Genomic DNA, 21,884 nt, shown 5'->3' with positions numbered 1-21,884 from the left:
TGCAGCCTCAGCCAGCCTCATGAGGGAACCCAAGCCAGAACCACTGAGCTAAGCTGCTTTCTGACCCACAGAAACTGTGGAACAATAAATTTTGTTTCAAGATGCTAAATTCTGGGTTAATTTGAAAATGTAACAATAAGTAACTAATACAGATACTTTATTGGCATGTCAGTGTATGCCATCAGCTCGCTTAATCCTCATGACAACTTGTGAAATAAGAATGATTTTCTCCATTTTAGAGGGTATGAAAACAGGTTCAGAAAGGTTAAGTTATTTCCCAGAGTCACATAGCTGCTCTCAACGCCCACTAAATCATGTTGCCTCACCTCCGGCTGGAGGATTTTCTCTGCATCAATTAGTCTGGGAGCCCACATTTGGTCATCTCCTAACTCAGGTCCTATGTCCTGCCCCTCAGTCTGACTCAGGAGGAAAGTAGGCTGAAGACTTTCTTCTACCTTTCTGGAATGGAGTAACAAATGATGTTGGACATCATTAGCAATATAACTTCTCTTCTCCTGTTCCCTAGTCACTGAGAAATAAAAAGGCATAGTTTTCTTTTGAGGTCATTTTTTGAATCAATAAATTATATTGGTTCTGAGCTTTCTGATGGAGTTCTGAAGGCTTAATTTATCAATTTAAAAAACATTAATAACAGAACCCTGAATACTCAGAAGGAGAGTACAAACACCTAAACCTTAAACCAGCACTTCTCAAACTACACTGCCCCTGAATCACCCAAGGGTTCTACTAGGAGTGCAATTCTGAATTAGCAGGTCTGGAGTGGGGCCTGCGGTCCTGCATTTCCTATAAGCTCCCAGGTCATGCTGATGCTCCTGGCCCATGGTTTGCACTTTAGTGGGAAGGGCTGAAAGCACTGTTTCCCAAACTTAGTTGTACATGGAATCATGAAGGATTAAAAAAAATACTAAGTGGGAAGCGGACTTGGCCAGTGGTTAGGGCGTCCGTCTACCACATGGGAGGTCCATGGTTCAAACCCCGGGCCTCCTTGACCCGTGTGGAGCTGGCCCATGTGCATTGCTGATGCGCATAAGGAGTGCCTTGCCATGCAGGGGTGTCCCCCGCGTAGGGGAGCCCCACGCGCAAGGAGTGCGCCCCGTAAGGAGAGCCGCCCAGCGCAAAAGAAAGTGCAGCCTGCCTAAGAATGGCGCCGCACACACGGAGAGCTGACACGACAAGATGGCCAACGGAAAGAAACACAGATTCCCAGTGCCGCTGATAAGGATAGAAGCAGTCACAGAAGAACACACAGTGAGTGGACACAGAGAGCAGACAACTGGGGCGGGGGGAAGGGGAGAGGAAAAAAGTACTGAGAGAGCAGATGTGGCTCAAGCGACTGAGTGCCCGCCTCCCACATGGGAGGTCCTGGGTTCTGTTCCCGGTGCCTCCTGAAAACAAAGAAAAACAATAAGCAAAACAAATGAAAACAACAACAACAATAACAAAAAACCAACTCAGGGAGGCCAATGTGGCTCAGTGGTTGAGCACTGGCTTCCCACATATTAGGTCCTGGGTTCAATCTCTAGGCCCTGGTACTTCAAGAACAAAACAAAACAAAAAAACCCCAAACAAAAAAAAAAAAACTGATGTCAGAGTTCCATGCCCAGAAATTCTGATTTAATTGGTCTCGGGTTTCATCTTGAGCACCAGAACTCTAACGTGCAGCAGAACTTAGGACCACTGGCTTCACAAGCCCATTTCTAGTTGCTCATTGGTTTTCTCCTAAAGTCTTCCCTCAGAGAAGCAGCTGCAGTGTAGGGTAACTGTGAACTTGAGGACAGGTGCCCAGATTCAATCCTGCTGCTCTTCCTGGAGTTTACCTCCCCATCTGGGGTCTGACACTATGATTCCGCCTAGCTCAGAGGTCATTCTGAGGGTTGAGTTCACATACATATGGAGAACTCAGAATAATGCCTGGTACAACGTGTTATGTCATTATTATTCTCAAGTCTTAAAGAATTAAGGCTGGTTGAATTGACTAGATGCTTATCCGTTGTGAGGCCAGGAGTGGGTTCCAGACACCTTTCCCTGTAACGCACTAGTCAGGAGTCATCCTAGTAGTTTGTTGACAACTTAAAAGGAAGAGAGATGCGTCTGAGCAGGTGGAAATTAAGACAACCTGTAGCAGTTTGATATTGTTTATGAATTCCAAAACTAGATATTGGATGATGTTTGTAAACTGGTCTGGGCATATTAGAGTGTATTGACTTCAGAGGTTTCACTTTTACTTGATTAAATTTTTTTTTTTTTTAAAGCTTTATTTAATTCCCCCCCACCCCCACCCCGGTTGTCTGTTCTCTGTGTCTATTTGCTGTGTCTTGTTTCGTTGTCTGCTTCTGTTGTCATCAGCGGCACGGGAAGTGTGGGCGGCGCCATTCCTGGGCAGGCTTCACTTTCTTTCCCGCTGGGCGGCTCTCCTTATGGGGCGCACTCCTTGTGCGTGGGGCTCCCCTACGTGGGGCACACCCCTGCATGGCAAGGCACTCCTTGCGCGCATCAGCACTGCGCATGGGCCAGCTCCACACCGGTCAAGGAGGCCCGGGGTTTGAACCGCGGACCTCCCATGTGGTAGACAGATGCCCTAACCACTGGGCCAAGTCCGTTTCCCCACTTGATTAAATTATAATTAGGGCTTTGATTAGGGCCACCAAGGGGGCGGTGACTCACAGAGAAAACCCCACGGCAGAGGAGACAGTGGGAGTTTTGACACTGGAGCCCTGGGAAGTAAACACACAGGAGAACACAGAGGCATAGAGACGGCTCCACAGACATGGCAGAGGCCCCAGTTAGAGAGAGAGCCTGATAGTCTATAGCTGACCTAGTGGAGAGAACAGAGCAGCTGAGCCCAGAGAGAAAGGAACGGGGCGAGATGAGACTTATCCCAGCTTACAGCTGATATCTGAAGAAGCTGGGACCACGGAGCCATAAGAGGAAGAGGAAGGCTGAACTCTCATGGACATCACCCGCCATCTTGCTCACCGCGTGGCAAATGACTTTGGGTGAGAAAGTACCTCCTATGGTATCTTAAGTTGGACTGTTTCTAGGGCCTGGTAGTTGTAAGCTTCTATCCCAAATAAATATTTTTTATAAAACCCAATAGATTTCTGGTACTTTGCATCAGCATCCCTTTGGCTGACTAATATACAACCCATCCCCAAATGGGCCACTGAAAGCAGGAATTAGGGCACTAAAGATCAACTTCTACTTTCACCAAATCATGCAGGCAACATTCACGGAGTTCCCACTGTTTACAAGGCATTGTTGCTAAGCCTTGGGGAGAATTACAAAAGAACTAGAAAGCAAAGATGTTTAGCTTTGGAGCGCTTCCAGTCTAATGCAGATGAGAAACCAGGCATGTGGTCAAAGAGTTTCCTTGTTTCCTATGGGACTCATTCATTCATTCATCAAGCACAATATAAAGGAGCTTGCTATGAGCTAGCCACAATACTAGGGACTGAAGTTGTAAAGATGAAGAAAAAGGAGAAGATATGGTTTCTTCTCCCTAGATGCTTATAGCCTAGGAGAGGAACTAGAAAATCTAACAGAAAATTAAAGAGCTTCAAAGGTGCTTTGGGGACCCAGAAGAGGGACATTCTTCTATTTGCCCACCAGACTAAGCTAGAAAAGGATGCCCGGAAGTTCTTGCAGAAGGCAGCAAGCCTGATCAATCCTGAGGTCCTTAGCCTTGCAATTGAAGTGCTTGGGACCCTTGGCTCATCAACTTGCTCAGCCTTATCTCCTAACATGCCTCTTCCTGCCTCTGGGATCAGTAAAACTCATTTCTTGTACCCACCCCAGCCTCTCCTGTCCCTGGGATTTTCCTCAAGATTATAAGGTATATGAGAGCAAGGACAATGTTTGTCTTCTTCACCACTGTGTCCCCAGAGACTGGCAGAGTGCCTGGCATTTAGCCATGCTCAGTGATTAAATGTGCTCTGTGCTGGCTCAAAACCTACTCAGCCTTGGAGACCTAGGTCAGGCCTGGCCTGGGTCCAGCCGTCATGGCAGCAGAGAAGGGTGACTGCCACCTAGAGGACAGCCCTTTCTCTTTCCTGAGCCCTACTAGACTTGGAAGTCTGGTCAGCAGCCCCCGCCAGCCAGTCACAGGGCCTGGAAGGGGTGCTGCTGCCTGCCTCAGACATGACATAGCAGCTTCTGCCTCAGTTTCCCTTGGTGACTAGACCCCTTTCCCTGAAAACCAGCCTACTAGTCTGAGACTTTCAACCAGCCCAGCTCTTCCCAAGCCCTCCTCAGGCTGGATTGTGCTCCCTTTATCCTCAGCTGTGACACTTGATCTCTTGTGACTGGGTTGATGGCAGAGAACCATGCGACCAAGTGATGTCCGACTGGCTTTGTCACTACTGTCCTGGACCCAGTGACCTACTCCAGTGGCATCTGTTGGCAACAAGGCCAAGCTTGCCACACTCTTTTTTAAATTTTTTATCATCTTTTTAAGAAAAAGATATATAGATCGCACAAAATGTTACATTAAAAATATAAGAGGTTCCCATATACCCCCACTCCCCACCCCCCACCTCTACTCCTCCCACATCAACAACCTCTTTCATCAGTGTGGCACATTCACTGTATTTGATGAATACATTTTGGAGCAGTGCTATACTGCATGGATTATAGTTTACATTGTAGTTTATACTCTCTCCTAGTCCATTCAGTGGGTTATGGCAGGATAAAAATATGGAACGCTTCATGAATTTGCATGTCATCCTTGTGCAGGGGACATGCTAATCTCTGTATTGTTCCAGTTTCAGTATATGTGCTGCCAAAGTGAGCAGAGCTACACTCTTTAAGACAATGTGCATTGGATTGCTCAACCTCCACCATTTTCCCAGCCTTATCCTACCTTCTTCCTCTCATTGTTCCAGGCTGTTTGACCTCCGAGCAGTCCTTGCATATAAATCTGTCCTCAGTTAGTTTTAGCCCATTTCAAAATGCAGTTTCCCCCCCTAACTCCCTCCCTCAGGATGTAATGACTCTCTCTCCCCTGAAGTCCCATCCCATGGTAGCTGTACCTCATTAGAGACCTTTTTACCTTGCATCACAGTAATATGTGTATTTGTCATTATTTCTATTAGGCTATAAGTCAGGCACTTGTCTTTTTCATCTTTGTATGTCCCTAAGGTCACAGTGGACCTGAGACCCTCAATCACTGCTTGCAGAAGAGATGCAGAAGTCATAGGAAAACACAAAGTACAAATTAAATGAATATCGTCATCTCCCTGACCCTGAGGCCCCATTCCATTCAGCCTGCTTGTCATCTCCTATATTAATCATTCTAAAGCACAGCCTTTCTCATGCCTAAAGAAACTAGTAGCTTCCCAATGCCTGCCCCATGAAATCCAAGTCCTTATCCTGAATCAAGCTTGCCCCCATCCCCTCTGCCACATCTGACCTCAATCCACCCTGCCCAACATTAGCTCCTGCCACTTCCTGCCCCTGCCCTCAGCTGTGCTTCCATCAGGACCTGTTTATCTCTCTTTTCTGCTTTTGTCCTGCACATTTTTCTTTTTCTTCTCCTATTCCCATCTTGCCACCTAGAGTAGTGTGGTTAGTGACCTGGCTGAAACTCAGCACGAAGACTTTTTAGGATAAGAAATGCCATCATTTAAATGTTGTGAGCAGATTTGGTCTGGCAAGAGATGTGTTTCCAAGAGTCCTTTGGGGGTGGATTGCACCCTTGTTTTGGGAAAACCAAGTGGTTGAACAAATGAAAGCAAGAATCTACCCAAGAATCTTGATGAACCATGAACCTGATCATGTATGTTTTCAGTCTGAGAAGCTAAGTGTTCTGTTTGATAAGGTTCTCCATGTGCACAGTTGAGTAGAGTGGGCTAGAGAGGTAGAGAATATTTCTTGGGTTACAACAACTTTAATTGATGCTGTCTCTGAACTTTGGGCTGTTCCTGTCAGATGTGGGGGTTCCTTTTTTGTTGTTGTTGAGAGCTACTTGCTAATAATTTTATTAAACCATTAAAGACTTACCCTGTGCCAGGACTGAGATGAATCCTTGCAAGGATGAAATCCTGCAATCTTCACAACAACTTCACAACTCTCTAGATGAGGAAAAGAAGACTCAGAGAAGTTAATAATCCTCTCCAGCAAATAAGAGGAGCCAGGATTTGAATACTAGAAGTCTGAATCCACAGCCTGTGCTCTGAACATCTACTACCAGAGGATTTTTGTTTGTTTCTAAATGTCATTCTTTTAAAATTTCTTTTAGGGGTATGTTTTATAATTAGTACGGTAGTGAGTGCTTATTATTTGAGGGTGCATACTAAAAACATTTTACTGGTAGGAATATCCAATCACTTTTTTTTTTTTTTAAGATTTATTTATTTATTTTTCTCCCCTTCCCCACCACCCCTCCCCCGCCCCGGTTGTCTGTTCTCTGTGTCTATTTGCTGCATCTTCTTCTTTGTCCGCTTCTGTTGTTGTCAGTGGCATGGGAATCTGTGTTTCTTTTTGTTGCATCATCTTGTTGTGTCAGCTCTCCATGTGGGTGGCACCGTTCTTAGGCAGGCTGCATTTTCTTTCGCGCTGGGCGGCTCTCCTTACAGGGCACACTCCTTGCACGTGGGGGTCCCCTACATGGGGGATACCCCTGCGTGGCAGGGCACTTCTTGCACACATCAGCACTGCGCATGGGCCAGCACCACACGGGTCAAGGAGGCCCTGGGTTTGAACCTTGGACCTCCCATGTGGTAGACGGACGCCCTAACCACTGGGCCAAGTCCGCTTCCCTCCAATCATGTTTTGTCACTTTTTCATATGTGTCTTGCATTATTTGCTTCATATTCATAGGTTGGATTTCCCCTAGTAATTTAGTCTCTGGGCAGGTAGGGATTGTATCTTAAATGTTCACTCTATCTCTCAGAAGGCCTAACTTTTACTCACTGAATTGAAGTGTTACTTCACCAGCCTTATCCCTCTGGTGTATAGAAAAACTAGTGAAAATATAGTGGCCTGGCAGATTTCTAGAGCGTCTGTGGAAGGCTGAAACTACTCCCAAGCACTGGGAATAGAATAACATAATAACTATCACTAAAAAAAAAAAGTTAAAAAAAATTCTACTGTACAAACACAAAAATGTTATCACAGATTCCCAAAGGTGTATAATGGATTTGAACTCTGGAACACCAAACTGAAGTAGTGTTTAATTTAGGGCTTTGCTGTCCAGGGAAATCGAATTCCGTTTGGGAAGAGATTGCTGGCAGGTGGTTATAGTCCCTACTTTGGCTCCCTCTGTTGGTAGGATGAAAGCGGGAAGGAAGAGGTCACATTTAATCAGAATTCTTGGTTCAGGTTGTATAATGGCTGCTGTTTACCGCTTGTGCTGTTTCTCTTGAGAAGAGGGGAGGCAAATCCCACTGGATCTTTCTTTGCAGACAGTAACCAAATACACATTTCCATTCCTTTTACATACTAACATTGCTGCCTCTAAAACCCGATTCGCTATAAACTGCCTATTAATTATCAGAGAACCATTAATTACAAATAGTGGGCTTGTTCTGCAGTGACTTCCCAATCTCTTAATTGTAGAAGGTAAAACGTACAACCTTTATTGCTCACAGCGTGATTCATACAAGCCTGGCTTTCCCATACTGGCCATTAATCCTGTGTCTTGGTTATGTATTCATGTCTTTGGTTTCAACTCATGGAAAGATCAAATATCTCGATTTTTTGGTCTGGCTCAATAAAATTTCCTAAAGGACAGGCACATTTTCCCTTACCATGTAGTTTCTTTCCCAACTTTCTCTTCCCAGAACTTTTATATATGAGGCTGTATTATGTAATCATGTCAGTGACTCATCATTTGAGATTTGGCTCCAGTGTCCCCATCTAGAATTGCTCTGGATGGTATTCCCACACAGGTGTTGAGCATCTCTCTTTTTCCATTTGGTTGTGAGCAACTCCAGGAACCAGAAGAGATGCAACCAGTGTCTGGTACATTGCAGAGTTCAAAAAAGGTTTTGTTTAAATAAATATGATTTAAAACCTTATCCTATTTTAAGGGCTTTTTTTTTTTTTTTTTTTTTTTTGCGTAGGAGAATTCCTCTTGCGTGCAAGGTTTTATTTCATTTCATTTATTTCATTAATTTCAAAGAAGGCAAAACAATGTTATAGATAAAATGCTTGTGGCCAAGGAACTTCATTTACATTACGGTGGAATGAAACAGACAGACCTGGCATTAGTCAGGGATCTGCCACGTACTGTTTGGAGAGATGCTCATCCATGGTGGTCATTAGGGTTCCTGCGTGCTCTTGTTGAGTGTTCCAAGGACGCAAGGCCGTGACCACACTTTACTTTGGCCATTTCTAAGTGTTCAGTTTGCAGTATGCAACCTTGAGGGATGAGGTAGTGTCTCCCTACAGGACTAAGAGCAGACTTGCTTACTGCTCACTATAAAATAATGGGTTTCCCAGGCCCGGTGATCCTCTCCTGTAACGCAGCCCATTTTGTGGGCAAGCATCCATTTGGACTCATTTGCTTCATCCCTGTGAGAACTGGGTTCAGGGAACTAATAGGAACATGCTGACACTCTGCATACTGCTTTTGCTGTAAGTCTTTCAGATCTGACCCAGGAGTCTTGTGTGCTCTGTCAGTACCCAAGAAATTATGACAAGCTGTTAGTTTGTGAGAAGGGTAAAATATCAGACTCTTCACAGTTTGTGACACTAGAAATTCAACCCACACAAGTTAACCTCTCAGCTGCAGCTTCCATTCTTTATATAAGATATAGCTTTTTTTTTTAAAGATTTATTTTATTTCTCCCCCCCCCCCCCCCCACTGCCCCCCGTTGTTTGCTCTCTCTGTCATTCACTGTGTGTTCTTCTGTGTCTGCTTGTACTCTGATTAAACCGCTCCAGGAACCGATCCTGAGACCTTCTGGAGTGGGAGAGAGATTACTCTCTTGCGCCACCTCTTGTGTTTCCATTCTTTATAAATGGAAGGATAATACCTACCTCCTAGGACTGCTGTAGGGGTTAAACGGAAATGTGAAAATCTCTACCATGATTGACTTCCTTTTCCCTCTTTAGAAACAGTGGCAGAAACGACTTTGCTTTCCTGTCTGATCATGTTGGACAGGGAGGAAAGGAGTGGACCAGAGTGAGCTGCAGCTGACCCGGGTTGTGGAAGAGCCTAAAACATAAGCACAAAGGCAGCTCCGCAATTGCTCCTTGGGTGGGGTTCAGAAAACCAAAGGCCGATTGGAGCGGGGGCCACGGGTTCTGTATTACAGTGGCGGTTGCATAGCAACTATACCGGGTTTAGATCGTCTATTTCGAGTGGCTTCCAGGTCGCGCCGATGGGCATTAGTGGGGTCCCGAAGAACCCCGGGCCAGCCATCCGCTGCACCTTGTCGGCCGCACCCTTCCGGACTCAGCAGCCTCCCTCCGCCACCAGGGAGCGCCGCCGCGCTCGGGCGCGCGCTCTCCGGCCGCACGCGCTCCGCACACGCATGCTCCCTGCGCTACCACGCGCGCTGCCACCCTCGCGGGCTCAGCCGCCCACGCAGCCGCGTGCCCGGGGCGCGCGGGATCGGGCCGGCTGCGCGGCACCCGCGGACGCAGCTGCCGGCCCTCCTTCGAGCTCCCGGAGAATGCTGCGTTACGGGGCGGGTCGCCCCCCTCAGTCCACCAGAGCCCGGATACCTCACAAATTCGGCTCTGGGTCTGTGGGGAGCGAAATGCAACCCAAACCCCGTTTTACCGAACCCCTCGCAAATAAACACGCACTAGCGCACACACACGTCGCCGGGGCCCGCGCTCGCAGCTGCTGCCCGACCCTGGCAGCGAGGGAAGCGCCCGCGGCCAAACAGGTCCCAAGGGGCCGCGGCTCGGGATCAGCCGCTAAATGTGCGACGCGAGTGCGCGGCGTCACCAGCCAGTCTCAACTGCACAACGGCCGGCCTGGGGACTGCGTCCTGCAGCGCCAGGGTCCGGGCAGGGCGCGACCGGCCGCGGGAGAGACCCGGTAGGCGGGGGCGCGAGCGGCCGGAAGGGAGCCGGGGAGGCGGGCGGCCGTGATTTATTTATCTGGCGCAGTCGAATGCCGCTGCTGCCCTTGACCGAGACCGACCAGTCAGGACCCGGCGGGCCCGCAGCCGCCCTTAGCTCGTGGGGTCGCTGACCTCCTTAAGAGGCGGGAGCAGGGCGAGGACGGGTGTCAGCTGCACGTGCCAAGCGGCGGCGGCTCAGGCCCGCGGTGCTGTAAGCTCGGCGCCCCGGCCTCGGCGGTGCAGGCAGCGGAACAGGCGGTAATAAGGGCGCGGGCAGTCGCCTCTGGCTTAATATGGCAGATGCGCGAAAGCTCCAACAGGTGGCTCCGTGGCGCAATGGATAGCGCATTGGACTTCTAGAGGCTGAAGGCATTCAAAGGTTCCGGGTTCGAGTCCCGGCGGAGTCGCATCTTCCTTTTCCTTTCCTCTGTTTTCTACCCACGCCGTTTCTCCCCTTCATTTCATTTATCCTAAACGCTATAAATTGGCTTCATTCCCTCCTCCTTCCCCGCCGCTGCACTCGGTCTCCGCGGCTCTTTTGCAGTTGGCGCCTCGCGTAGCTCCCTCGCTGTCTTAGCTTCCCCAGACTCCATCATTGCGGGACTGGGCCTGGGCCCCGTCGACTCCAGAACTGCAGCCCGGTCCTGCGGCGAGCGGCCTGGGCGGCGGGGGCGACGAGCCGAAAGGAAAGGAGGCGACCTCCGTGCGACGCCTCGCCCTCTCGGTGTCGGGCGGGGATCTCGTTCCACAGCGCCTTCGGTTTCGGCTTAGAGGTGAGCGCTGCGGAGGCCCGAGTCTCGGGTATCAGGGAAGCGTCGCCCCCGCGTCCCGGGGCAGAAACCTCCACGCTCCGAACGCGGCGGTGCACAAAGGAGGGATGAGAAAGGCGCCCGCGCCCCGCAGCGCGCTGTGCGGGCCGACTGCCGCAGCAGCGCGCTGTGCGGGCCGACTGCCGCAGCAGCTCCGAGGCTCTCATTGTTAGCACGCACCGGAACGCCCGGTGGGATTCTGTCAAAAATGCAGATTTCTGGGCATCACCCTGGGACTCTTAATTCAGTCGATCTGGGGTGGGGCCCAGGAATCTACATTTCTGATAAGCAAGCTCCCCTCCCCCTTGATCACTGTGCAAAAGAGGTCCGAGGTCCGCTGTGTAACACGCTCTGCCAGCCACTTCCTGGAGGGCAGGAGTTACTACCTATCTATCTTGCACGTCTAACAACTCATATCTTTACACAAGGTTGGGTTTTGAACTCACTAAACAAATAAATTAATGAATGTAATTTTTAAAAAATTCTTTGCAAGAAGGAAAAAAGCGTAATATACGCGTTAGAAAATCCAAATGGTCGAAAAAGGTACAAGGAAAAGGGTCCCTTCCTGTGTCCCAGGTTCACATTTCCCTCCCATAAGCCATTCGTGATAATGGTTTCTTGGATTTATTTTCAGATTTATTTTATACACGCGTCTGCATTTTATATCTGTATCCTTAAAAAAGACAATTGGTAGTATGCTAAACTTGCTTATTTCACTTATTAGTACATGTAGAGCTACCTTGTTCCTTTGGACATTTAGATGTCCTGTATTTTCCTATTATGAAAAATGCTTCAGTGAATATCCTAGTTCTTATATTATTGTACGTAAGTACAAGTGTATCTGAAGGATAGATTCCTAGGACGTTGAATTACTGGGTCAGAGGTTTGTGCATTCTTTGACAGACATTGCCAAACAGCCCTAATAAATGATTGTATCTACAAGTACTCTCACCAGCAGTATGTGAGAATGCTTGTTTCCCCACAGCTCACATATTATCAGACAGGTGAAAAACGGTTTCTAGTTATTTTAATTCATGTCTTTTCCTATAAATGATGTTGAGTATCTTTTTATATATAGGACTATTTGTTTCCTCTTCCTTTCTGTCTGTTCTTGATTTTTGCTCATTTTTTAATTGTGTTGGTCAATTTCTTAACAGTTTGTAGTTCTTTACATTTTAAAGAAACCAGCTCTTGATAATATGTCACAATTATTCTTTCCCAGTTTATTTGTCCTCTGATTTTTGTTTATGGCATTTTGTTTTTTCTTACAGAAATTCATTTATTTGAATTTTTCAATCTTTTCTTTTATGGCTTCGAAGTATGGGATCATACTGCAATCAGATTATTAAATAATTTTCTCATCTTCTATTTCAGTGCTCTTATGGCTCTATCTTTGCATCATCTGGAATGTAATTTTGTATAGGTAATGGAGTGGGAGTTTTGTCCCAGAATCGTTGACAGAGAATAATTTTCCTTTTCTTTAGTAATTTGAAATGGTACCCATTATCAATTACTAAGGTCCCATTTGCATTTGGGTTTCTGGATTTTCTCTTCTGTCCCGTAGAATTGTTTTAATTCTCATTCTCCAGAATTGTGCTGTTGTAATATCTAGTAGGGTCAGTATTTCCTTCATAACTTTTTTTTTAAAAGGTTTTTTTCTGTCTATTCTTGCATCATTATTTTTACCATATAATGATAATGGCACTTGTTAAATACTAAGTACTATTCTAAACAAATAAATAAAATAAATCTTTAAAAATTATATATAGCCCTTCAGTTCAAAACCACAGTGAGACATTACTTTACACCCACTAGGATGGCTATAATAAAAAAAGACAAACAAATGTTGGCAAGGATGTGGAGAAATTAGAACTGCCATACAATGCTAGTGGGAATGTAAAACAGTGCGGCCTCTTTAGAAAATAGTTTGGCAGCTCCTCAAAAAGTTAAACATAGGACCTCTAGGAGAGTGGATGTAGCTCAGTGGTTGAGCTCCTGCTTCCCATGTATGAGGTCCCGGGTTCAATCTCCAGTACCTCCTAAAAAAAATTAATTATAACAATTGAAAAAAGCTAGACATAGGGTTACTATATGACCCAACAGTTCTACTCGTAGGTTGAAAACATACGTCCATAGAAAAACTTGTACACTAATTATTTTCATAGCAGCAATATTCATAATATTTGCACTTGCGAAGTGAAAATTGATGAATGGATAAACAAAATGTGGTATATCCATACCATTTAAGTGGAATGTTACTTGGCATTAAAGAGGAATGAAGTACTGATTCATGCTGCAACATGGATGAACCTGAAAACAATATGCCAGATGAAAGAATCCAGACACAGAAGGCCACATATTATATGATTGCATTTTTGTATGAAATGTCCAGAATAAGCAGATCTCTAGAGACAGAAAATAGATTGGTGGTTCCAGGTGCTGAGGGCAGGGAGGAATGGAGAGTGACTGCTAATGAATACAGAGTTTCTTTTGGGGGTGATGAAAATGTTCTGGAATTAGTGGTGGGGGTTGCACAATTCCATGAATACACTAGAAACCACTAAATTGTACACTTTACAAGGTGAATTTTATGATATGTGAATTATATCTCAATTTTAAAAAAGAAAGAGTTTTTCCATTAACTTTGTTTTGTCTAGAAATATATCATCCACAAATAATGATAATTTTACCTTCTCCTTTCTAATTTATATGTCTCACATTGTTTCTCTTGTCTAATAGCATTAGCCAGTACCTCCAGGAAATGTTAAATAATTTTTCATGGTAGTGGTGATGGCAGACATCCTTGTCTTGTGCCTGACTGTTACAGGAATGCTTCCCCACTAAGCATGATTCTGGCTTTTGGGTTGGCATACACACACTCTCACTTGTTTTATCACTTTAAGATAATAACTATTTATTCCTATTTTTCAATAATGTATGGAGATTTTCCCCTTTGATCCATTAATATTGTGCATTATAGTGATAGATTTCTGAGTTTTCTACCCTTCTTGCTTTCCTGAAATGAATCTCACTTGGTTGTGTTGTATATTTACCTTAATTTTTGAATATCTTATCTGTGATTTTTGCATATTTAAAAAGACTGCCATATAATTATATGTTATCAGTTATAATGATCAGGTCTCATAAAATGAATTGCAAAATGCAGTGTTGTGTGTAATGGCTCCAAACTGGAAATAACCAAGATACCTATCAATAATGGTCTTTTGAATAAGGTTTTATAGAGCCATATAAATGCAAACTTTAAAAAATGAGGAAGAGCCATATAGAAGAAAGTCCAAGATTTTTTATATGAAAAAAACTGAAATGCAAGTGACTATGTTTAATATGATTCCATTTGTGTTAAATAATAATTACCATAGTAATACCATGTTTACTACTATGATTGTGTATGCAGAAAAGATATCTGCAAATGGTTAACTGTGGTGGTTTCAGGGCCGTTCTGGTGTGGGAAGGAGTTGTGCCTTGAAGGGAAGGGGCTTTCCTTTTTACTTCATACTTATTTATAATACTTGCTGGTTTTTTTCCCATAATAAGCCCATCTTAACCTAGTAATAAAAAATTAATTCAAAAAAAGGTAAAGCAAAAAAAAAATCCTAGTGCTAATGAGGAAACAGTATCTGTACCTCTTCCTTAGGTCACATTCAGGTCAGCAGCCCTGCTGACACTGCTCACCCATAAAGATTTTCTGAACTCGATTTAACTAACATTTATGGACCTCTTACACTCTGCTATATGCTGGGTCTCAGTGATAAGCCCTCTAAGGAGTCCACCTGTTAAGCACCTCTAAGACCTCTTCCTGTTAAGGTGGAGTAATGTATAAATGTAAACAAAACATTTCTTTGCCGGGTGATTCAAGCAAGGACCTGAAGGTCTTGTATGCCAAGTTAAGGAGGGTGGACTTTAAAGGCAATGGAAAGCCACTGAATAGTTTTTAGCTGGGAAGCAGTATGATTAGATGTGTGTTTTGTTATCACCCCTCTGGCTGCAGTGTGGATAACAGGCTGAAATAGGACAAGACTGGACCAGAAGACAGTTGGAGTCAAAAAGGTAGGAAATGATGAATCCTGGCTCTCCGGAGGTAGTTTGGGGTGAGGGACAAGTATACGGACTGGAGAGATTTTAAGGGAGGCAGAATTGGGGAGACTTGGTGAATTAAGAGATATATGGGGAGAGGGAGGGAGGAATTAGGCATGACTTCCATTTCTGCTTAAGGCAGATGGGTGGATGCTAGCATAGTCACTGAGACAGCAGATGGAGGAGAGAGGAGTGGGGGGGGGGGAGCCATTCAGATTCACACATGTTGAGTTTGAGGTCTCTGTGGGACATCTGGAGATGAGTAGTTGGCCAGTGGATGTACAATGCCAGTCACATAGCAGGTACTCAATAAATATTTGTTGAACAAAAGAATGCAGGATGGAAGGGAACTATAGTGTTGTAGAATTTGAGAGAGGCTCAATTATTTGTGTATAGAGAGGCCAGGACTCAGGAATGATTTTGAGAAGGAAAAATGGTTTATTGACGGCCGGCCAGACTCGGGAGCTTTCTGTTTGAATCCCGAGCCCTGAACAAGATTTTCAAATGTTTTTTATACAGAGAGGAAAGGCCAAATGGTCCCTTTGTTTCAGTTCTCAATAGGCTTGAATTAGCATATATATCTTCCACATCTTAGGTAAGCTTTTAGCATGGACTCCAGACATTCTAGATAAGCTTTTAGCATATTTGGTTTGCATTTCCCCTGAATACTTAAAGTTTATAGACCTTGCATTGTTAAACTGTTTCCTGCTCACCAAGGGCAGGACTGCAGCCTTTTATCATCCCACACCCAGAAGTCACAGATAGTTTAGGTTATCTCTGAAGAGACAAAGAGCCTTCCACCCATAGCCCACATCAATAGGTAGGTAGATACAGAGAGAAGGAAAAGAAGAGGAGGTCTGGAGTTCAGGAGACAGATGCAGGCTTGAGCTTTTAAGATTCGTTAACTTACAGGTGGCACATAAAATGCTGGAGTAGATGAGATCATGCAAGGAGAGTGTAGCGTGAGAAGAGATGAGGACTGAGGAAAGATACCCAGAGCATGGACATTTGAAAGATAGAGGAAGAATGAACAGCCCTTCAGAGATAACAAGAAACAGTAGCCAGAGAGGTAGGAAGAAAACCAGGAGATGTTATTCCCAAGGATAGAAGATCCAAGAACAGATAGAGCAAGTTTCTGCAAGGAAAGGAGTTGACCGGAACACGTGCTTTATGCCAGCAACTTTATTTAACCCTTGCCATTTCATTATTACTCCAAATCCTATGAAGTATGAATTACTTTTTTTTATAAATGAAAAAAATTTAGATCAAAGATAGTCTGGGAGTGAGGTGAAAGAATTAGCTTAGGAATGACAGAAAAATGATTTGTCCCCTGAGGCGAGTGGGGGAGGGCAGAGATAAGGAAAACCGTGAGAGTGGAGAAGGGAAAATGGAAGGATTCATGCCTGAGGACCTATTTTCTTTGTGTTTTCTTTTACAGCTCTACCTCGGGTATGTACCCAGGACTGCAGAAAGGTATTGACAAAGTGGGAGTTGCCTGGAAGGGTAGAGAACACTCTCATCCCAAGGTAGCATGTTGCTGCCTGTGGCCAGCAGATTCTAAAGGACTGGGGGCCAGGAGTGGTTTCATTTCAGCTTCCTCCTGACACTGCCACCGTCTCAGTCTCTCAGCATGTCTTCTATATTTTATAGCCTTATTCACCTTCAACTCAGTATACAGTTGGTCCTCGTTATTCACGGACTCTGTATTTGTGAACTTGCCTCCTTTCTAAAATTTGTGTGTAACCCCTAAATCAATATTCATAGTACTTTTGCCATCAATCGCCGACAGGTGCAGAGTGGTGAAAACTTTGAGTCACCTGATGTGCGTATTCCCAGTTGAGGTTGAACAAGGCAATGCTTCACCTTTTTTTTTTTTTTTTGGCTAATACAGTAAACACGTGTCCTTTTTGCAGTCTGTTTAGTGTCATGGTTTTTGGATTTTTGAGCTTTTTGTTGGTGATTTCTCTATTTAAAATGGCTCCTAAGCGTAGTGCTGAAATGCTCTCTGGTGTTCCTAAGCGCAAGAAGGCTGTGATGTGCCTTACAGAGAAAATACGTGTGTTAGACAAGCTTCGTTCAGGCATGAGTTACAGTGCCGTTGGCCGCGAATTCAATGTTAATGAATCAACAATACGGTACATACAGAAAAGAGAAGAAGAAATTCGTCGATCTGTACGCGAAGCTGCTCCGGAAAGTGCTAAAGTAACATCTATAGTACGCGCAGAAGCTATGGAAAAGATGGAAAAGCGGCTAAATTTGTGGATTCATGAGATGACGGCTGATAAAAGGAGTGTAGTGGACAGCATTGTTGTGAGGCTGAAAGCCAAAGAAATTTATGGTCATGTTACCCAGGGTCAGGAAAATGTTAAACCCTTCTCAGCAAGTGCTGGCTGGCTTGCACGTTTCAAAAGGCGATATGGTGTGAAAAATGTTAAACTTCCAGGTGAGGCAGGTTCTGCAGATCAGGAGGCTATGGAAGAATTTAAAAAATACCTAGTAAGTATAATACAGGAAAAGGGTTATGTGGAAGAGCAGGTGTTCAATGCTGATGAGACAAGCTTGTTTTACAAGGACGTAGGCAAGCGAACCTATGTAACACAAATGGCCTCCAAAGCCCCTGGCTTTAAATCATTCAAAGACCGTGCCACTTTACTATTATGTGCCAATGCCAAGGGTGACTTTAAGTGCAAACCTCTGATGGTGTACAGAGCCCAAAATCCACGAGCGCTTAAAGGGAAAAACCTCAATTGTATGCCAGTCCATTGGAGGTGGAACAGAAAAGCCTGGATGACATCTGACATATTCTGGGACTGGTTCCACAACTGCTTCATCCCAGAAGTTAAACGCTATCTCCAAGGCAAAAACTTTGCCTTCAAGGTTTTATTAATTTTGGATAATGCCCCAGCCCATTGCCGTGAAGAACTCGAAAACGCTCACCCCAGTGTAGAAGTTCTTTTCATGCCCCCAAGCACAGCGTCTCTCATCCAGCCCCTTGATCAGGGCATAATAAAAGCTTTCAAGGCATACTACATGGGGGAGCTTTATGGCAAGGCTTGCGAGGCTCTCAATGCCAACAAGGAAATCACCATGATGGAATACTGGAAGGCTGTCACTATACGCAATGTTATTGATTATGCTGGCACAGCCTGGGACAGCATCAATCAGGCTATTATCAATAATTGTTGGAAAAATATTTGGCCAGACTGTGTAAAAAATTTTGAAGGCTTTGAAGGTGTTACGGAAAATATAAAGAACAGTGTCAAAAACATAATGCGCCTTGCATGGCAAATAAGTGGAGAAGGCTTTGATGACATGAAGGAAGATGATGTGGAGGAAATTTTGGCAGAGAAGGCAGTAGAACCCACCAATGAAGACCTGGATGATATGGCAAAACAAGGCATGAGAGTCAGTGATGTTGAAGATGGCGATGAAAATTGGTATAAGACTCCAAGAATTGTCCCTCTCACAGCAGCCAAAATATCAGAATGGAATTCAGCCTTGGAAAAAATTTGCAATGACATGGAAGAATGTGACCCTATACTTGAACGCAGCCTCAAATTTAAGCACCTAGCTTCCAGTGCATTTGTCCCTTATGCAGAGATGCTTAAAGATTTGAGGCGAAAAGCCAGGCAGACAAAGCTGATGCAATTTTTTAAGCCAGTTCTGGAGGGAAAATCACCGATGCCATCCACAAGTCGTGAGAGTCAGACTCCTGAGGTAGAACTGCCAGATGTCTGTATACCACCCTCACTGATATCTTCCTCTTCTGCAGAATAATCCCTCCCTTGGTTTTTGTGGGCAAGCCAAGTTTGAGAGGTTTAACCACAGTGCACATCCTGCAGCTCCATCAAAAGTAAGATTTTAGTTAATGCTTTTATAAAATTTGAAATGTTCACTCTGCTAAGTTTTTCAGGACTTTATTTGCATTACTGTAGTATGCAGTATGCATTTACTGTGAGCACTGTGTATATGGACCATGTATGTGTGTACAACTGAGTAAAAGAGTAGGATCACAATTGATTGCATTAAGACAAAAATGCTGTAATTGAAATAGTTTATCAGGAATATTGCATGTGATTATTTCTAAGAAATATATATTAAGGTGTCTTTAAACAGAATGTACATAAAACAAGGCTATGTATTGATTGGTTGACAAAATGTGACCTGGAAGCTCACAGGAACTCACAGGAACTTAACCCTGTATTTCTCCAAGGATCAAAGGTTTAGTATTCACTAATTCATTGTTTTCAGAGACTTTATAAAACATAACTACTGAAGATAACAGATGTCAACTATATGTTCTCCTCATCTCCATCCAACATCTCCCACCCTTAATAAAGAAGGCCTGCCTTCAGGGAAGCTGAGTCCAATTTCCCACCTTGCTTGGAAGAGAGGATTACAGGCCTGCCCCTAAATGAAAAGCTCTACTAGGTTTAGTGGCAGTAGCTAGAAAAGCAGAAGTGATTGTGCATGGTTTCTGACCTGTTATTACAGCAACAGTGTCCATTTGTAAATATACGGCCCCAGGAATATCTGGGCTCATGTCAATTTGTTTAGCAACTCCTCTTTCCTTAGGAGAGGTGACTAGGAAGGAGGCAGGTGGAGATAGAACTTCCCAAACACGCATCGAGCCCTTTTAACCATGCTAGAGCTTTCAGGGCCACACAGATGCACAAGTGTGAAGGCCATATTTTGGTTTTATAGTAATTCCTGTGCTAAACTATTAAACTGAGGAGAAATTTCAACTGACATGATGCTTCTAAAAGAAAGTGTTACAAGGCAACAGGCATATGAGGGAAGTGTCTTAGACCATTCAGACCAGCTCAGCCGTCAACTGAATGTGGCCGAGTGATCCCTGATGCCACATGGAGCCCAAGAATCGCCAAGCCTGAATTCTGGCTAAATTCAGCCCGAATCTCCTGCCTGAATTCTTGACCCTCAAAATTGTGAGATAATAATAAAAGTGGTGGTTTTAAGTAATTAAGTTTTGGGGTAATTTGTTATGCAAGTGATAATTGCCATATACTATACACCACCTGTGTTATCACCTATACCTAGAATAGTTATGCCGTTCTGTTCTTACAGTTTGTGTTCAGCACTTACTGATAGCACTTTCCATTTCAGAACCTCTCCCTTGTTATCTAATTTCACATTTCATACTACATTTTCAGGTAGTTAGTGGATTCAGATAGAGCCTATATCTATCAACTGTAGTTTCCCATCTATTGTTTCTTACCCTGGCTTCATCTAACTTTTCCATTCTCGTTTTCCTGTTCTAATCTCCTCATTTAAAAGAACAAGACAAAGAATTAGTTGTAGGTGGTTTTTTAGAAGCTGTCATAAAAGCTTTTTGGAATGAGGTATATATAATAGAATATTTAATCATCTTTCAGGAACTTCCTAGGGTATTTAAGGGCCCTTCTTCATTAGCATACCCTAATATAGCAGCACTTGGTATGTTTTATGCTTTTCAGTTGAGGAATAAATTTCCTTTTAAAATAGTTCCAGTAAGTGAACCAAGTTTAGTGACACAGGCCAGTCACTAAAATCTGCTTTTCAACAGTTGCTGTGCTTTTAAGCACTATAAACACATATTGATCTGTTAACTCAAATAATTTGAGAAATGATTTGTAGGCTAGGAACATTGAGCTAAAGTCTTAAATAGACTTCTTTCTGGCTAATTTTCTACCTTCTGACCTTTATTTACATTTTTAGATACTATTTATTGTTGAGGATTTGAAAATAAGATCACATTTGAGATGAAAAAGCATTATTTCTAAGGGTTTTAACTCCTTATAATAAATGTTAATACAGGTGACTTTAGATACTTTTTAGTTATCAGTTGATTTCACTGAATGAGGGAAATACTTCACTGTGAGGATCTCTCAGGTGGTTTTTTAAAAAAGACTTGTTTTCCCCCACCCCCTTGTTGTCTGCATTTGCAGTGTCTCTTGTTCTGTGCTGGTCTTCCTTTCAGGAGGCACCCGGGACCTCTGACGTGGGAGGGAGGCGCCTAATCGCCTGAGGCACCTTTGCTCTATGCTTTGTTGTGTCATTGTTTTTTCCCTCAAGTCTTGTTCCATCATTTTATTGCCTCAGCTTGCTATCTTGGGGCTTCCTGTGTGGTAGGCAGGAGCTCAGTTGCTTGAGCCACATTCACTTCCCTCAGGTGAGTTATTAACGAGAACTAGATATAAAATTTAGGTTCAGTGCTCTTTCCCCATCACTGTCTTATAATCCAGAAAGCTCTAACTGCTGCTTTGCATGGAAAATATTAAAAATTACTAACCATGTTTTCCCTGGGAAAAGCACTATAATATTAAAATCATTTTAAAAATTTCTTCTAAATATAAGAATAACTGCTTTGGCAGCTATTACTTCATGAACTGATTTTACACCCAAAAATAAACTGCAAAACTTTGTCCTAACTGTAGGCTTTGAAAAAGTAATTCAACTTGTTCCTGCTTTAATGAGCCAGAAAAGTGAAAATTATACAATAGATAAGAAGCTAACTCACACTTGAAGCCTCAGAATAACTGAGCCACCTCTCAGTTGTCTATGCAGGGAAGCATTATACAGAATGATTTACAACTTTGAAGAAATGTTCTATTGACAGTGTTTCCTGGAAGAATGTGTAAAGGGTGAATTACTTCACTTTATAATTTTCCTGTTTTGATATTTAATTCTCATACTGGTCTTATTTTACCCCGTAGAAGGCAAAGCATCATATTCTTGAAATAAAAGCAGCTTTTCTATAAAAGGAACGAGCAGACCCAGATGCTTCCGTAATTCCACCTATAAATGTCATTATCAGTTAGGCTATTTCTAGATTGCTTATGATTCCAAGCAGTATCTATAAAATATGAGATTTCATATGACATCTCAACAGTAATATGTTGGGAAAATAGAAGTCCAATAAATAATGAAATAAAGGAGACTACAA

General features: G+C 43.7%; 1 protein-coding gene and 2 non-coding genes across 5 annotated transcripts; 2 read left to right on the top strand and 1 right to left on the bottom strand.

Annotated features, from left to right (window-relative positions):
- Nucleotides 1–4,707: 4,707 nt before the first annotated feature.
- On the bottom strand, nt 4,708–4,811 carry LOC111762473 (U6 spliceosomal RNA). Its single transcript, XR_002795577.1, has one exon. It is a non-coding gene; the product is annotated as a U6 spliceosomal RNA (small nuclear RNA).
- A 4,715-nt stretch (nt 4,812–9,526) lies between these two features.
- On the top strand, nt 9,527–19,921 carry LOC101423369 (tigger transposable element-derived protein 1). Of its 3 annotated transcripts, none has more exons than XM_012522392.3 (4): nt 9,566–10,012; nt 10,582–10,810; nt 14,856–14,914; nt 16,380–19,921. In XM_012522392.3, exon 4 carries the CDS (start codon nt 16,796–16,798, stop codon nt 18,716–18,718), a length of 1,923 nt encoding a protein of 640 aa, XP_012377846.1. In that variant the 5' UTR covers nt 9,566–10,012; nt 10,582–10,810; nt 14,856–14,914; nt 16,380–16,795; the 3' UTR covers nt 18,719–19,921. The 3 variants fall into 3 exon arrangements, with proteins under 3 accessions (XP_004451066.1, XP_012377846.1, XP_058159140.1); XM_058303157.2 differs by having other exon boundaries at nt 9,646–10,012; nt 10,615–10,810; XM_004451009.5 differs by lacking the exon at nt 10,582–10,810 and having other exon boundaries at nt 9,527–10,012.
- TRNAR-UCU (transfer RNA arginine (anticodon UCU)) lies at nt 10,360–10,444 on the top strand. Its single transcript is given in 2 exon segments — nt 10,360–10,396; nt 10,409–10,444. It is a non-coding gene; the product is annotated as a tRNA-Arg (tRNA).
- Nucleotides 19,922–21,884: the final 1,963 nt, after the last annotated feature.

The sequence above is a fragment of the Dasypus novemcinctus genome, chromosome 9, assembly GCF_030445035.2.
Source record: "Dasypus novemcinctus isolate mDasNov1 chromosome 9, mDasNov1.1.hap2, whole genome shotgun sequence".
Lineage (NCBI taxonomy): Eukaryota > Metazoa > Chordata > Mammalia > Cingulata > Dasypodidae > Dasypus > Dasypus novemcinctus.
This window is presented reverse-complemented; position numbering and strand designations above follow the sequence as displayed.

Excerpts from the sequence above, each read along its gene's own strand:
- LOC101423369 (XM_004451009.5), top strand. The coding sequence starts at position 16,796 with ATGCTTCACCTTTTTTTTTTTTTTTTGGCTAATACAGTAAACACGTGT.